General features: G+C 44.7%; 2 protein-coding genes across 8 annotated transcripts in view; one reads left to right on the top strand and one right to left on the bottom strand.

Moving 5' to 3' along the window:
• The window catches only part of C11H2orf76 (chromosome 11 C2orf76 homolog), an 89,034-nt gene extending 77,607 nt beyond the window's left edge, over window positions 1–11,427 (bottom strand). For 2 of the 4 annotated variants that reach the window (XM_063647364.1, XM_054478776.2), the window contains exon 1: window positions 11,302–11,427. The gene's annotated coding sequence lies outside the window, so the exon portion shown is untranslated. Of the gene's footprint in view, window positions 1–10,703 lie in introns of all 4 variants that reach the window. The other 2 variants (XM_054478777.2, XM_054478775.2) reach the window with 2 other exon arrangements.
• A 13-nt stretch (window positions 11,428–11,440) lies between these two features.
• DBI (diazepam binding inhibitor, acyl-CoA binding protein) lies at window positions 11,441–17,053 on the top strand. Of its 4 annotated transcripts, none has more exons than XM_054478780.2 (4): window positions 11,441–11,572; window positions 12,699–12,816; window positions 15,240–15,302; window positions 16,752–17,053. In XM_054478780.2, the coding sequence occupies exons 1-4, from the start codon at window positions 11,564–11,566 to the stop codon at window positions 16,823–16,825; spliced, it is 264 nt and encodes an 87-aa protein (XP_054334755.1). In that variant the 5' UTR covers window positions 11,441–11,563; the 3' UTR covers window positions 16,826–17,053. The 4 variants fall into 4 exon arrangements, with proteins under 4 accessions (XP_054334755.1, XP_054334757.1, XP_054334756.1 ...); XM_054478782.1 differs by lacking the exon at window positions 11,441–11,572 and adding an exon at window positions 11,781–11,975; XM_054478781.2 differs by lacking the exon at window positions 11,441–11,572 and adding an exon at window positions 11,849–12,040.
• Window positions 17,054–17,470: the final 417 nt, after the last annotated feature.

Raw genomic sequence — 17,470 nt, 5'->3', positions numbered from 1 at the left:
GTAAGGCTGGGCAGGTTTGCTTGCAGCCCTTTATAAAGAATTTGATTTACCTAAACCTGGGGTTCTACAGCTGTGACACAAACCCACTGCACATGCAGTAGCAACTGAGCTACTCTGATTGCCCCTGTGGGACCTATAGGGAGGAGGAATGGAATAAACTCCTCCTCTCAGTGGTGGCATTAGATTCGCATAGAAGCGTGAACCCTATTGTGAACTGAGCATATGAGGGATCTAGGTTGCATGCTCCTTATGAGAATCTAATGCCTGATGATCTCAGGTGGGACAGTTTCAACCCAAAACCATCCCCCTACCACCCCATCCATGAAAAAATTGTCTTCCATGAAACCAGTCCCTGGTGCCAAAAAGGTTGAGGACTGCTGCTCTACAACACCATCCACCCAACAGGATGTAATGCACATTTATAGAACACCCCACTAATGACTGCAAAATACACATACTTTTCAAGTATCCACAAAATAGATGCCAAGACATCCATATCCTGCACCACAGGAAAAAAACCATGACGAGTTTGAAGAAGTGAAATTAAACAATGTGTTCTCTGACCATAGTGGAATCAAATTAGAAATCAGAAACAGGAACCTACCAGGAAAGTCTTCAAACCCTTGGAAACTAAGCAACAGACTACTAAACAAGCCCTGGACCAAAGAGGAAGTCTCAAAGGAAACTAAGGCCAGGTTCGGTGGCTCTCAGTTGTAATCCCAGCACTTTGGGAGGCTGAGGTGGGCAGATCACTTGATGTCAGGAGTTCCAGACCAGACTAGCCAACATGATGAAACCCCATCTCTACTAAAAATACAAAAATCAGCTGGGCTTGGTGGCAGGCACTGTAATCCCAGCTTCTCAGGAGGCTGAAGCAGGAGAATCACTTGAACTCAGGATGGAGAGGTTGCAGTGAGCTGAGATCACTGTTCTCCAGCCTGGGTGACAGAGCGAGACTCCGTCTCAAAAAAAAAAGGGAAACTAAAAATACACTGAACTGAATGAAAGTGGGACACAGTTAAAGCACTGTGAAAAGGAAAATGTATAGCACTGTGAAGAGGAAAATGTATAAATGCATATATTAAATGAGAAAAAGTCTCAAGTCAATAATCTAAGCTCCCACCTCAAGAACCTAGAAAATCAAGAGCAAAACAAACCCAAAGCAAGCAGAACAAAAGAAATAATAATGAGTGGAAATCCATACAATTGAAAACAGAAAAACAATAGAAAATCCATGAAAAAAGAGCTGTTCTTTGAAAAGATTTTTTAAACACTGACAAATCTTGAGCAAGACCAGCTAGGGAAAAAAAAGAAGGCATAAATAACCAATATTGGGAATGAAATGGAGGATATCATTACAGGCTCTGCACATAGCAAAAGGATAATAAGGGAATACTATGAACTAATTACATACATACATTTCACAGCACAGACAAAATGGACCAATTTCTTAAAAAACTAAAACTACCACCACTCACCAATATGAAATAAACAATATGAATAGCCCTATAACTATTAAGGAAATTAAATTCATAATTTAAGAACTCCCAAGAAAGAAATCTCTATAAGAACCTGATGATGTTCCTGGAAAAAAGGAAGGAAGGAAGGAAGGAAGGAGAAAAGAAAAGAAATCTCCAGTCCTAGAAGGTTTCACTAGAGAACTGTACAAAACATTTAAGAAGAATTCACATCAATTGTACACAACCTCTTTCAGAAAACAGAAAAGGAACATTTCCTAATTCACTTTATGCAGCTAGTTTTTCCACAATAAAGCCAGACAATGCCATTACTAAAAAAAAAGACAATGACAGACCAATATCCCTTATGAATATAGACACAAAAATCCTTAGTAAGACATTAGCAAATAGAATTTAGCAATACATAAAAATAATTATACACCATGACCAAGTAGTTTTTTCCAGAGAAGCAAGGTTAGTTTAGTATCTGAAAATCAATCATTGTAATCCACCAAATTAACAAGCTAAAGAAAAATCACATGATCACATCAAGTGATACAGAAAAGGCACCTGACAAACTTCAATGGAGACTCAACATCCACTGACAATAAGGACTCTCAGAAAAACAAGAAAAGAGGGGAACATCTCAATTTGATAAAGAGCATCTACAAAAAACAAACCAAAAAAAAAAAAAAAACTAGAGCTAACATTAGACTTCATGATGAAAGACTGAATGCTTTCCCCCTAAGATCAGGAACAAGGAAAGACAGCCATTCTCACCATTCTTATTCAACATGCTGCTGGAAGTTCTAGCCAGTGAAACAAGGCAAGACAAGGAAATAAAAGGCAAAGAGATGAGAAAGGAAGAAATAAAACTGTCCCTATTTGCAGATGACATGATTATCTACACAGAAAATCCCAAGAATTCTCAAAAAAAAAAATCTGGAATTAATGAATTTGGCAAAGTCACAGGATACAAAATAAACATACAAAACCAACTATATTTCCAAATAGTAGCAATGAACACATGGAACACAATATACAATACAAATAAATACAAAATACAATAACATTCACAATCACTCAAAAACAAGTATTTAGGTGTAAATCTAACAAAACATGCACAACAATATTGAAATTAGGCCAATTAATAACACTGCAATGGCCTCTAAGTTTTTAAGTGACAGGAAGAGTTGTTAGTCTCTCGTTTTAAATCAAAAGTTAGAAATGATTAAGCTTAGTGAGGAAGGCATGTCAAAAGCCAAGATAGGTTGAATGCTAGGTCCCTTGCACCAAACAGCCAAGTTGTGAATACAAAGGAAAAGTTATTGAGGAAATTAAAATGCTATTACAGTGAACACACAAATGGTAAGAAAGCAAAACAGATGGCTCACGCCTGTAATCCCATCATTTTGGGAGGCATAGATGGGTGGATCACCTGAAGTCAGGAGTTCAAGACCAGCCTGACCAACATGGAGAAACCCCTGTCCCTACTAAAAGTGCAAAAATTAGCCGGGAGTCATGGTGTGCACCTGTAATCCCAGCTACTCGGGAGGCTGAGGCAGGAGAATCACTTGAATCTGGGAGGTGGAGATTGCAGTGAGCCGAGATTGCACCACTGCACTCCAGCCTGGGCGACAGAGGGAGACTCTGTCTCAAAAAAAAAAAAAAAAGGGCAAAACAGCCTGTCGCTGATATGGAGAAAGCCTGAGTGCTTTGGATAGGTCAGACCACTCACAACATTTCCTTAAGCCAAAGCCTAATCCAGAGAAAGGCCCTAACACTCTTCAATTCTATGAAGGCTAAGAGAGGTGAGAAAGCTATATAAGAAGAGTGAAGCTAGCAGAGGTTGGTTCATGATGTTTAAGGAAAGAAGCAGTCTCCATAACAAAAAAAGTGCAAAATGAAGCCTCAAGTGCTGATGTAAAAGCTGCACCTAGTTATCCTGAAGATCTAGCTAAGACTGATGAAGCTGGCTACACTAAACAACAGATTTTCAACACAGACAAAACAGCCTTATATTGGAAGATGATGCCATCTAGGATCTGCATAGCTATGGAGAAGTCAATGCCTGGTTTTAAAGCTTCAAAGGACAGGCTGACTGTGGGTAAGGGTTAAGGCAGCTGGTGATTTTCAGTTGAAGCCAACGCTCACTGATCGTTCTGAAAATCTTAGGGCCCTTAAGAACTACATTAAATCTACTCTACCTGTGCTGTATAAATGGAACAATGAAGCCTGCATGACAGTGCATCTGTTTACATCATCGTTTATTAAATATTTTAAGCCCACTGTTGAGACCTAATCCTCAGGAAAAAAAAGATTCCTTTCAAAATATTACTGCTCATTGACAATGCACCTGGCCACCCAAGTGCTCTCATGGACATGTACAAGGAGATTCATGTTTTCATGACTGCTACCACAATATGCATTCTGAAGCTTATGGATCAAGAAGCAATTTCAACTTTCACATCTTATTATTTAAGAAAATACATCTTGTAAGACTACTGCTACCATAGATAGTGATTCCTCAGATGGATATGGGCAAAATAATGCAAAAACCTTCTGGAAAGGATTCACCATTCTAAAGGCCATTAAAAACATTCATGATTCAGGAGGAAATCAAAATAGCAACATTAACAGGACTTGGGAAGAACTTGACTCCAACCTTCATGGATGACTTTGAGGAGTTCAAGACTTCAGTGGAGGAAGTAACAGTAAATGTAGTGGAAATAGCAAGACAACTAGAACTAGAAGTGAAGCCTTAAGATGGGACTGAATTGCTGCAATCTCATAATAAAATGCCAGCGGATTAGGAGTTGCTTCTTATGAATGAGCAAAGAAAGCAGTTTCTTGAGACAGAATCTACTCCTGGTGAAAATGCTCTCCCGGTCGCCTAGGCTGGAGTGCTGTGTTGAAATGACAAGAAAAGCATTTAGAATATTGCATAAACTTGAAAAGCAGCAGCATGGTTTGAGAGAATTGACTCCAATTTTGAAAGTTCTGCTGTGGATAAAAGGCTGTCAAACAGCATCTCATGTTACAGAGAAGTCTTTCTTGAAAGGAAGAGTCAATCAATACAACAAACATCATAGTTGGCTTATTTTAAGAAACTGCTACAGCCACCCCAACCTTCAGCAACCACCGCACTGATCAGTTAGCAGCCATTAACACTGAGGCAAGATCCTCGACCAGCAAAAGGATCATGACTCGCTGAAGTCAGGTGATAGTTAGCATTTTTTAGCAATAAAGTATTTTTAATTCAGATACGAACATTTGAGGCCAGGCACGGTGGCTCACACCTGTAATCCCAACACTTTGGGAGGCCAAGGCAGGTGATCACCTGAGGTCAGGAGTTTGACCAGCCTGGCCAACATGGTGAAACCCCGCCTCTACTAAAAATATAAAATTAGCCAGTTGTGGTGGCACATGCCTGCAATCCCAGCTATTCAGGAGGCTGGGGCAGGAAGATCGCTTGAACCTGGGAGGCAGAGGTTGCAGTGAGCTGAGATTGCACCATTGCACTCCAGCCAGGGAAACGAGAGCGAAACTCTGTCTCAAAAAAAAAAAAAAAAAAGATACATACACTTGTTTGACATAATGCTATTGCACACTTTATAACAGACTACACGTATAGTGTAAACATAACTTGTATATGCACTGGAAAACCAAAAAACTGTGACTCATTTTGTTGTGATAATCGTTTTCTGTCAGTGGTCTGTGACCAAACCTGCAATATCTCTGAGGTATGCCTGTAGACAAGTGATTGGCAGCAGCTTTATTCATAATAGCCAAAAAGTGGAAACAATAGTGATAGCCTTCAAAGACTGAATGGTTAAACTCTTGCATCTATATGATGGAATAGTACTCAGGAATAAAAAAGAACAAAACTATCATTCACTCAACAACCTAGATGAATCACAAGAGAATTATTCTGAGTGAAGAAAAAACAATCCAAAAAGGCTATATACCACATGATTTCATGATATATAACATTTTTGAAATGATAAAATTATAGAAATAGAGAAGAAAGTTGTGGTTGCCAGGGGTTAAAGGAGGAGCTAGGAAGTTAGTGGTTGTGGCCACAAGGCAATATTAGGAATCTTTGATGATGGAAATATTGTTACCTTACTTAAATGTATACACTGTCAATGTACTGATTGTGTTATGTATTCTATATGGTTTTGCAAGAGGTTACCACTGGTAGAAACTAGGTAAGACGTACAAGAGATCTCTCCAGACTATAGTAGTCCTCACTTACAATTCCACTTTCGATGGTTTGAACCCAAAATGGGTTTCGTGGGTTTGTTACCCACAGCCAACCACTGTCCAAAAATATTAAATGAAAAGTTCCAGAAGTAAACACTCACATTTTTATTATAACATATTGTGATAATTGTTCAATTTTATTATTATTTTGTTATTCTCTTACTGTGCCTAATTTAAAACTTAAATTTTATTATAGATATGTATGTACAGTCAGCCCTCCATATCTGTGGGTTCTGCCTTTGCAGACTCAACCAACTTCAGGTGAAAATATCCTAGGAAGAAAACAATAAAAAAAAAGAATACACTAAAAAATATATATATAAATTGTAAAATACAGTATCACAACTATTTATATAGCATTTACATTGTATCTAGTATTATAAGTAACCTAGAGATTATTTAAAGTATACAGGAGAATGTGCATAAGTTACATGCAAATACATCATTTTATATAAGGGACTTGAACATCCATGGATTTTTGGCATCCATAGGAGGTCATGGAACCAATCCCCCACAGACACTGACAGACAACCATCTAGGAAAAAACATATATAGGGTTCAGGCCTCCGTTGTGGGGGGGGGAGTCTTGGAATTTAGCCTCTGAGGATAAGGAGGGACTACTGTATTTTTTATAACCACATGTCAATTTATATAGTTAGCTCAAAATAGTGGGTTTTTTTGAACAACACTGCCCTTCAAAGGAATTATTAGACAAAACATGTCACCAGATCTTTTTTTCTTTGAGGCAGGGTCTCTCCCTGTTGCCTAGGCTGGAGTGTAGTGGCAGGATTTTACCTCACTGCAGCCTTGTCACCAGATTTTAATACAGTGGCGTTTTGAACAACAGGGGTCCAACTTCTATTTTTTTCCACCTCTGCCATCCCTGAGAAAGACCAACCCTTCCTCTTCCTCCTCAGCCTACTCAATGTGAAGATGACAAGTCTGAAGACCTTTATGATCTACTTCCACTTACTGAACAGTAAATAATTTTCTCTTCCTTGTGTTTCTAGTTACATTCTTTTCTAGTTTACTTTTAAAAATACAGTACATAATACATATAACATATAAAATGTGTTAATCAACTGTTTGTTACCAGTAAGACTTCTAATCAACAGTAGGCTATTAATAGTTAAGTTTTAGGGTAGTCAAAAGTTACACACAGATTTTTGACTGTGTGGAAGGTCAGTGCCCCTAACCCCTGTGTTGTTCAAGGGTCAGCTGTATTTCTAATTTTCTTCTTGACAGGCAGAAGAGTTTACTAAGAAAATTCATCTCTAACAATCTAGTTTTGAGGCATTTTCCAGGTGGTTTGTCATGTGCACCTAGGAGCTAAATAGGCAAAGATGTAGAAGACAATGTAGATTTAGAAGAGAATATTTAACACATTTTTATTAAAGTATGAAGTTGAACAAGAACTCAGTATTGAACTCAAGATATTTTAATTATTCCTGCCCATAATCACGAATGCTTCTAAATAGAACGTAGGCAGCACCTGACCAGTGTATGACCAACTCATGGAGAAGCAATTCTAAAGGAAGTCCCGTCTTCCTTACTTCCAGCCAGCCTAGGATACTTCCCTATCAGAATCTTCCACTCCCAAGCCATCTCTGCATCTCACCTCAGCCCTAACCACCCCCAGCCCAAGTCAGCTAGGCAGAAAGAAGAGGAAGAAGAAAATGGTACACATGTGTATGCCACACATGTTCACTGTTCTCTCATGCCCGCCTTGCCACAATTCCTCTGAAGATGAACACCCAAAGGAAGGAGAGGGTAAGAATGGCAAAGGCTTGCTAACACCTCCAGCTGCCAGGCCTCCTCTCACCAGTTATGAGGAAAGCCAGGCTTCGTTCTTACCCCACCCCCACCAACTCTCACCTCCCTCAGCCTTCACAAAACCCTCGACTCCACCCATTCCTCCCCAATCCTATCCAGAAGCATTTCCAAATTCCCTTATTCCCTTTAAAACTAGTCTCCTGGGCCAGGCGACGTGGCTCATGCCTGTAATCCCAACATTTTGGGAGGCCGAGACGGGCGGATCACGAGGTCAGGAGATCGAGACCATCCTGGCTAACATGGTGAAACCCCGTCTCTACTAAAAATATAAAAAATTAGCCGGGCATGGTGGTGGGCGCCTGTAGTCCCAGCTACTCGGGAGGCTGAGGCAGGAAAATGGCATGAACCTGGGAGGCAGAGCTTGCAGTAAGCCAAGATCACGCCACTACACTCCAGCCTGGGCGACACAAGACTGTCTCAAAAAAAAATAGTCTCCTCCAGCTCTGCTGGAGCCCTGCCACAGGAGTCACATTCCAAGTAACTGGAAAGAAAATACAGAATGAATGTAACCCATCATTTGTGGATACCCTAACCCTCGCCTTATAGTAACTCTAGTTACTAGAGCAACTAGGAAGCTCTCCTGTAATTGTAGTTCATTTTCTGGTGATTAGGTTACTTTTAGAAATTAGAGGTTTCATTTACACTAAGAAACTTAATACGAAACTACTATTCCCACCCACTGAGCAAGAACTGCTTTCACTTATTAATATATCTTGCCAGGGCCAGGCACAGTGGCTCAGGCCTGTAATCCCAGCATCCTGGGAGGTCGAGGCAGGGGGATCACTTGAGCCCAGGAGTTCAAGACCAACCAGGGCAACATGGCAAAAACCCATCTCTACAAAAAATACAAAAAATTAGCCGGGCATGGTGGCACACACCTGTAGTCCCAGCTACTCGGGAGGCTGAGGTGGGAGAACCACCTGAGCCCAGGAAGTCAAGGCTGCAGTGAGCCATGATCATGCCGCTGCACTCCAGCCTGGGTAATGGAGTGAGACTCTGTCTCAAAAAAATAGAGAGAGAGAGAGAGAGATAGCAGAAAGGGGGAGGGGGAGAGAGGTAGGGCAAAGAGAGAAGGAGAAGAGATAGAAGACAGGAGAGAGAGAGAGAGACCTTGCCCATCTGGCTTTATGCTGAGACCCACCGAGTGAAGCCTGTGGCAGACAAGACTGGTTTCTATGAAAAAAATAAAAATAAATAAATAAATAAAAAGTGGTATCCACAGATGTGAGGGCAAACTACAACAATGACAATGGCCTCTCTATTGATTGGCAGGGTCAATTTGGCTGACAAGTTAGCTGGTCAGGTTTCTCATCTCCAGGTGCTCTGCTTCCAAAGCTGGGAGTGGTACAAAGAGATTACATGGTCCTTGCACCAGAGTTCATCTACTTTACTCAACCCCATAGTTTTACATTCAGTTCTAACAAATTTAGATGGTTTCCAAGTTCAGTTAATCAGAAGGAATAAATCTTCATAGAGAGAAAAACACTTTATTCATTCAACAACTATTTGTTGAGTGCCTAAGAAGTGCCAGACACTTGGAGATTCAGCTGTGACTGATACACAATGACCCCATCTCCTCCTGGCTTATGTGTGTTTGGTGGGAGGCAGGGGCAGAGGGTTAGACAGTAGAAAAGTAAATTAAAATTAAAATAATTGTAAATAAAATAATTACAGCATGTTACGGTTGCTAACAAGGACATCAACAGAGCTGAGGATCTTGCACTCTCAGAATTATGAAAAGCAATATTCAATCAAGGCCAGGCGCAGTGGCTCACACCTGTACTCCCAGCAAATTAGGAGGCCAAGGTGGGAGGATCCCTTGAGCCCAGGAGATCAAGACCAACAACATAGCAAGACCCCATCTCTACAAAAAATAAAAATAAAAATAAAAAAATTAGCCAGGCATGATGGTTGTGCCCACAGTTTCAGCTACTCGGGAGGCTAAGGTGGGAGGATCGCTTGAGGCCTGGAGTTCAAGGCTGCAGAGAGCTGAGATTGTGCCACTGAACTACAGCCTGGGTAAAAGAATGAGACCCCATCACACACAAAAATAATTAAAAAACAAAAACTAAAAAACTAAAAGCAACTGATCTTTGAGAAGTGATAACTGCATTCTCAAAGTACCTAATCTCAACAATACCAACTTAAAACCTGCTGACTAGGAGATATATTTGACTGCAAATCTGGCCCACACAAGCAATAATCTGAGTTTCCATCAAGGAAGCTGTAAGCACCAAGTAGAGCAAAAACAAATCCAGGCCTCAAATGGAAAAAGCAGCTCTAAATTGTGATTTTCGAAGAAACCTGCATTTCTTACACTTCAGTGTACCTTCCCCATATGTAACTCCAAGATTTTTGTTAATTTGTTTGGTTTTCCTTTCTCAAACAAAATTATGCTCAGACTGAAAACCCTAGATTTGTTCCCTATTGCATCTTCATTTCTTCCCAAACATTCCATAAAACCTGACCTACATTAAGTTAGCAAGTTAAGTCTGAAAGCGTCTACCTTTCCTAGGGAGGTGGAAGGTGTAGGCAGGGCAGAGATTTGTAGTCCAGCCCTCTTGCCACAAATTATGAATTAGAGAGGAATGATTTTGCTTTTTTAATGATCTCCAGAGAATTTTCCATCATTTCCCTCTCTTCACCCAGCTCCTTTGTAACCACTGCCAGAGAAGTCTTCTTTTAGCTTCTTAAACATCGATCCTAAAACACTTCCAGACACCTGTGCTGCTCCTTTCTGTTCCCATGGAGATTAGGCTGTGTAACAATCTCGCAAAGACGTTCCCCTCCGTCTCCTCATCCTCTTTTCAAACCCTTTTACGATTTCCCATCTCACTCAGCATGACAAAGTCCCTGTGATGGCCAACTTCTGCATCACCTAGCCAGTCTGCCACCGCCAAAACTCTCCAGCCTCATCTTTCTACTCTTCCCCTGGTTCCTTGCCCACGCCTTTATACTTGTTCTCTGCTTGGAATCCTCCCTCCCCTCCTTGAGGAACTTTCTCAAATGTCACCTTCCCTCAATACTCCCCCTCCTCCATTTAAAACTATAAACTTCCAACTCTCTAAGCCCCTAAAGAACTCTATATTTAACTTATTGTATAAACTACTGTCCCTACTTGTAAGTTCCAAGACTGCAGGGACTCACCTGCTTCGCTCACTGCTGTCTGCCAAGGTCTAGAACAGTCCAAGTTTACCCAACAGGAGTTCAATAAACAGCCATTCATTTAACAAATCTTTGCTGAGCACTTCGTCCCGTCCAAGTTTGTTAAACCAAGACAAATAAGACACTGTCCCTGCCTTTAACGCACCAGAAGGAGAAATGCGTCACAGACATAAATGTGCAATACAGGACTGACACTAAGCCTACAGGCAACTCAAAGAACGTGCCAAAAGTTCAGAGGAAGAAGCCTCGGCTTCGCCTTTCGGGAGACCAGTCCAGCTTTCTACCATCACGCTGCTCACCAGGGACCATCTCCGGGGGTCTCCTCTAGACCCCAAGGGAGGAGCGGGTCCCGCCCGCCATTCCCAGGTCTCAGAGTTTACTTGTCCAGAGATGCAACTTCCGGCCTCTTCAGGCCGGGCAAGAGATTTAAGGAAAGCAAAGAAACATAAGGACCTCCGTTCTTCGGTCTCCGTCCCCTCCCCCTCCCCGGCGTGCCGTCCCCACAACGGCCCAGGACTAAACCCAACTCTCGACCAACTCCCGGCAGCAAAACTAAGCGCCCTACTTCCGTTGTCCCCACCTGCTCCCGGCGTCCCCTTCGGCTACTCCCAGCGCTTGCGCAAGCGGTCCCACGTGGGCTCGGGCGGGGCTGGCGCCGCAGCGGGGGCTGGGCACGCCCCTAGCGCATAGCTGGCTTCTGATTGGCTTTCCGGTGCTCGCCCGAGAAGGGTTGGGGCGAGTGGACCGCGCCTCTAAAGGCGCTTGCCAGTGCAGTCTGGGCGATAGCTTCCTGGTCCTCGCCTCCTCCGCTGTCTTCCTGGAGTTCTTGCAAGTCGGCCAGGATGTCTCAGGTACAGCGCGTGCACAGCCAGGCTGCGAAGGTGCAGCGGGCGGGAGGCCTGTTGGGGGCTCAGCCGGCAGCCAGAAGCTCTCGGGCTCTTTCCTTCCGTGCCCCTCACTTCCTCATGGATCCATGCCCAGCCCTGATTCGTTGGACAGAGCCTTGTGAGCGGGATTTTCCGTTTGGGGATTTCTAAATCTGCTGCCCACCCCGCAACTGCCGGAAAGTTGCCCATGGGGTGGACTTCGCCGTGTAGCGGGAGAGGGGTGGGAGTCGAGGGTGCTTGATGGAAAGATCGGGGAAGGGGTTGCACGGATTGGAGGAGCGAGGAGACTCAGTCCCCATCCCGAAGCACAGGGCAGGACGTCGCGGCGGAGTGGGGAAGCGAGGAGGCCGTGGCCGGGAGCTTGGAGGTCAGGGGGAGTACGGGGCCGGGTGCTCAGAGTGCGGGACGAGAAGAATCGCGGCCCGGAGAGAGGTGACCCAGGGGCCCCTCCCTTCCCTCCAGTGTAGACCCTTGTCTGAGACCGAGCTATGTGGGGCGACCTCTGGCTCCTCCCGCCTGCCTCTGCCAATCCGGGCACTGGGATAGAGGTCGGTGTTGAACGCCCGGGCCCCAGGGGGAGGGAGGGGACCAACGGGCTCCGGCGCTGACACCGCGGCACTCATGCCCTGTCCCCTTTCAGCTGTTTCCAGCATACTGTGCCCCCTGTGTCCCCAGGCCACGGCTTCGCTAAAGCCCCGGCCACTCCCTAGTGCCTGGCCCGGTGGCGGCCAGGCAGTTGGCCGCGCTGCTTCTCCCGCAGAGTGGACACCCACTGCGGGCGAAGGCTTGACCTGTCCTCTTCACTGCTGTATTTCCAGACCTGATGCCTGCGTTTGTGAGAGCGCTGGATATATGGTTTTCGATTGAATGAGTGAACTGGAGGGGCTTCCCCTTCTTGTGTTGCTGAATCTTTCTAGCTGCCCCGTTGGGGCAGGGAGGGGCAGACACACTTCAGGGGCTGCATTGCCCGAAGGGTGCCACCTTTCCCACCTCTCCATCCCTGTAACTGGGCTGTCTTCAGGCCACAGCAGGACTCTTACCCTCTCCCACCCAGAGGAGGCCCTCAGTCCCTCCTCTCCCTTCCATTTAGGCTGAGTTTGAGAAAGCTGCAGAGGAGGTTAGGCACCTTAAGACTAAGCCAGCAGATGATGAGATGCTGTTCATCTATAGCCACTACAAACAAGCAACTGTGGGCGACATAAATACAGGTATGCAGAGCGGGGGTTGGGAGGGCCTCTGCTCATCAAAGCAGGCTCAGCAGCCCAGACTGGAAGTCCCTGGGAACTTCACTCTCAAACTGCCTGAGGTCCTACTCTTCAGGTGGGGTATGGTGATGGTTCCTGGGGTGGAAAAGACCATGTTCTGGATTCTCAGTGTCTCCAGTAGTAGCAGAATTCAAATCCTGGTTTTAGAAGGTCTTTACTGGTTATCACCAGCAGCTCCTCTCTACTAGGGAAGAAGCAAAGGCTGCAGCTTGGAAAAGACTTGCTGAAGGCTCTCAGCTCAGTGGTATCATTGTTGAGCCGTTCAGCTTCTGCCCTCGATGGGCAGGATCAAAGTTGGAGCACTTTTTGGAGCACTTGACAGCCTGGCCAAGCCTGATGTCAGGAGCAGAGAAGCACCTGGTTTCTTGGGCCAAGTCAGAGCATTTTGCTAACAAGTCTGTGCCTTCCTGATGACAACTTTTTCCCTGTCCAGAAATCTTGGTGCAGATTTTGAGGCTGTGCTTTGGATTGTCATGTTCTGTAATAACATCTTTCCTGCTTTGGGCAGGTTTCATTCTGTCCCCTAAGTCCCTGAAATATGGGTGGATACTGAGGCAACAGCACAATGCATTATGTGCAAGGACTCAGGGTTATCATGGCAGCACAGAAGGGAGGTCTCCCCTGCCCCGTTGAGGAGGAAGGTGAGCATGGTCCCCATTTTCACAGTAACTGGGGTGGAAGATGGAGCAGGTCGGCTGGCTGCCAACCAGCTGGAAGCAGGAAATGGCACCCAGAATGACAGTTCACAGGCAGTACCAAATCAAACCCTGGGGTTCACATGGAGCACTTAGTTGAAGAAGGTCTTGTGGCGAAGATGAGTTTTACAGTGAGTTCGTAAACTCTGTCCTTCCAGGGAGGGGAAGGAAAGGTGAAGTGGGGTAGGCCAGAGGTGCCAAGATGCTTTTCTGACAAACTATTTTCACAGAGACTGGCCTGTGCCCGTACTAGAGTTACTGATTTTCACATGAGTCTAGAAGATTGGCATAGGAATCTATCACTTACTGATCAAAGAGGTGTCATCGGCTCTCTCTAGGGCTGTACTGTACAGCCCTATTACACGATTATAAAACATGATAGTCCAAACACGATAGTTTAGTATAATAGCCAGTAGCCACATATGACTATATAAATTTTAACTGAGGCTGGGCGCTGTGGCTCATGCCTGTAATCCCAGCACTTTCGGAGGCCGAAGCAGGTGAATCATGAGGTCAGGAGTTTGAGACCAACCTGGGCAATGTAGTGAAACCCCATCTCTACTAAAAATACAAAAATTAGCTGGCCATGGTGGCACATGCCTGTAGTCCCAGCTACTTGGGAGGCTAAGGCAGGAGAATCACTTGAACCTGGGAGGCGGAGTTGTGGCGAGCCCAGGTCACACCACTGCACTCCAGCCTGGGCAACAGAACGAAACTCTGTCTCAAAAAAAAAAAAAATTAACTAAAAATAGTTAAATAAAATCGAGTTTAGTCTTCATTCACAGGAGCCACATTTCAGATGCCCAGTAGTCATTTCAGGTACTTGGTGTGGCAAGTGGCTCCTGAATTGGACATTGCAAATATACATGTACATTTCCATTTCCACCGCTTGGAGAGAGCTGTCAAGGAGTGCTATTCTAGGATCCTGATGATGACCGCAAGGGCAGTTTGTTTCAGCTGTCCCTGGGAACACTTCCTTGAAAGCGCTCAGGGACATTTTCTCAGGCACAGTGCTCCAGGCTACGGACTCTGATTGTTCCCTATGGCTCTGGGGCTGGGCATGGTAGTGAAATAGGACAACAGGGAGATGGTGAGTGTGTTTCCCAACTGCAGATGATAACGGGTCTATAAGCATAAAGTCATCATATAACTTAAAGAAACCTTACCCTTGGTGAAATCTCCCACAGATCAGCAAGAAATAGACTAACAATTTGGTAGAAAAATGGGGCTAGGATATAAACAGTTCATAGGAAAGGACACCTGATATCATTAATGATTAGGGAGACAAATTGGGTAGCTAAGAGCAGGGGTGGGAGAGAAACTTTATAGTATTTTCCTCTGTAGCTTTTGAATTTTAAGGCATATGAATGGATTTTTTTTTAATTGTAATTAAAGTATAATTTTTTTAAAGGAGAAATTTTGGAGTCATTTAACTTGTAAGACAAAGGCTATCTTGTAATAAGAATAGTGTTCTTCCTATTTTCTCTAAAGTTTGGATTGGCATACATTGGTTTTCTTAGGACAGAACCCACTCTACTAGACCTATTTAACCCCATGACAGAGCCTAGAAGGAACAGGTGTAATAGAAGATGGCATTTATGGCAAGAAGGTTGATCAAGTTCTCCATTAGAATTTGAACCAGATCTAATGCCTTTTCTTCCCTTGTTTAAGAACGGCCCGGGATGTTGGACTTCACGGGCAAGGCCAAGTGGGATGCCTGGAATGAGCTGAAAGGTAATTGTTCTAATCAGTTTCCCTCATTTGTGAAACCCAGTAATGAAAGAGTCTTCATTATGAAGTGTAAGGGAAGAGGAGAGAAAACAAAATCAATGGGGCACGTGTGGGAAACCAGCCTGACCTGTGCCAGAATGGGAAAAAACCGGGCCACCTACTTTTTCTCCTAACACCATTTATGCCTTTTCTAAAAGCACCATCTCTGAGCAGGAGTATCATCTAGAGAGGAGGGGCTGGGAACCAGGCCACTGAAAAATAGTTTGGGAAGTGATGTAGTTGATGTGGGCTTCGGATGTGTTCAGAATGAGGGGTGGTTTCCTGTCTGCAGCTCCCTCTCCCCCACAAGGCCAGGCGGTGACCCCCTAACCCCAGTGGCCCTCCCCAGTTCCTTCCTAGCCAGAAGGGTACATAAAAGAAGGGAATGAGCTAATGCATGGCCTGCCGCTGGCATCGTAGGCTCAGTGAATGGAGCCATTATATGCTAAGCACCAGCAGCCAAGAAGTATCCAAGCTCATACTTAATCACGTGCCACCTGCAGCAGCAAGACCCAAGAGTTGGCACCAAAGCTCCTGGCAGCAGTAGTGTTCCTGCTGGCTAGTTTCTGAATAAGCCCTCTGTCTTTCCGCAAATGAGAAACCCTTGAATTCAGAAAGGGCTACGATACAATAAACACACTCCTAGGATCTGCAAGTAACTGGGAAGGGAATGCCCATCTGCCTGGCCATTTTCATGGGACGTTTCCATACCATCCTCAGGCCCCATGTACTCTCCAGTGCTTCAGAACAAGCTCTGAGTTCCAAAGGGTCTCTCTCCTTCACCATAGAATCCAGGAAACTGGGTGTCACTGTCTCTAAGGGATATATTCAGTGTCCTTTCTGCTGCAGCAAGAAGACAAAGATTTGTCTCATTCCCCTCCAAGAAGCAGCCACTTTTGCTCAGAGTTCCTGAAACTTTTCTCATAGCCTCTCTCTGGGGAGAAGAGCGTGCCTGGCTTTGCTTTTTCACTGCCAGCTTAACAGCTCTGGGAGATAGGAGCCCAAAACAGAGATACTGAAAAGGCCAAAGCCAATGTCAGCCACGAGAGTTAGCAGGACCAGTAAAGTCACCACGGTGACAGTTTCCTGCCTGTCTGGAGGGTGGCACCTCTCTCCCGAGGCTCACACTGGCCATTCCCCCAGGACAGGTGGGGGATGCAGGTGTCCAGCAGATGGGCGACAGATCTTGGCCAGCCCCACCAGGCTTTCTGAGCACAGTTGCTTATGGAGCATTCACTTCGGGCCAGGTTCCATGGATACTGTCTCCTCCAACATGCAATTAGTAGAATCTCAACTTTATTAAGTGAGAAACTGAGCCTAGGAGAGTTACAGCAGAGCTGCCTGGGGCTCTGGAGGCTGCTTGTTTCCTACCATGCTACCTCCCTGACACATAATCCTGTCGATTCCTTACAGGGACTTCCAAGGAAGATGCCATGAAAGCTTACATCAACAAAGTAGAAGAGCTAAAGAAAAAATACGGGATATGAGAGACTGGATTTGATTACTGTGCCTTGTGTTTATCCTAAACTGAGACAATGCCTTGTTTTTTTCTAATACTGTGGATGGTGGGAATTCGGGAAAATAACCAGTTAACCCAGCTGCTCAAGGCTGCTCACCATACGGCTCTAACAGATTAGGGGCTAAAACGATTACTGACCTTCCTTGAGTAGTTTTTATCTGAAATCAATTAAAAGTGTATTTGTTACTTTAAATAACTTTAGTGATCTGAGTTATTGAGATCATTTACTCTGTCTGACCTCAGCCTTGCTTCCTTTTTCTAAAGACCTCTGGTAGTGCTTCAGCTGCATACCTGGTAGAGTATAAGGCGGGCAGTCCTGCCCTGCACCCTGGCTCAAGGTGTGCTGGCCCTTTGTGGGGAGGAGGAGGATGGTAGAAGCGACCTTTCTCTCCTCCTTCCCAGTTCAGCCACGCCAAGGAAGATGAGGCAGGCTGGCTGAGACCACAGTCTGCAAGTACTTCTGACAGAGACGTTCCTGCCCCAGGCCCTGTGTGAGGCAGGGTTTATAGTGTTTGAGGTTTGTCTGAGGCCCAGCTGGTCCCTGATTCCAGAGTGCATGAGCCAGTGTGGAAGCCCCCATCAGGAATGGAGTGTGAACCTGACAGGAGGTGTT

The sequence above is a fragment of the Pongo pygmaeus genome, chromosome 11 (assembly GCF_028885625.2).
Source record: "Pongo pygmaeus isolate AG05252 chromosome 11, NHGRI_mPonPyg2-v2.0_pri, whole genome shotgun sequence".
NCBI classification, from domain to species: Eukaryota; Metazoa; Chordata; class Mammalia; order Primates; family Hominidae; genus Pongo; species Pongo pygmaeus.
Note: the sequence above shows the minus strand (reverse complement) of the source record. Positions and strands in the feature narration are given on the sequence as shown.

Coding starts and splice junctions, on each gene's coding strand:
- DBI (XM_054478781.2), top strand. CDS start 11,849: ATGGAAAGATCGGGGAAGGGGTTGCACGGATTGGAGGAGCGAGGAGAC. Junction 12,041..12,698: donor GAATCGCGGCCCGGAGAGAG/GTGACCCAGGGG, acceptor CCTTCCATTTAG/GCTGAGTTTGAGAAAGCTGC. Junction 15,303..16,751: donor TGCCTGGAATGAGCTGAAAG/GTAATTGTTCTA, acceptor GATTCCTTACAG/GGACTTCCAAGGAAGATGCC.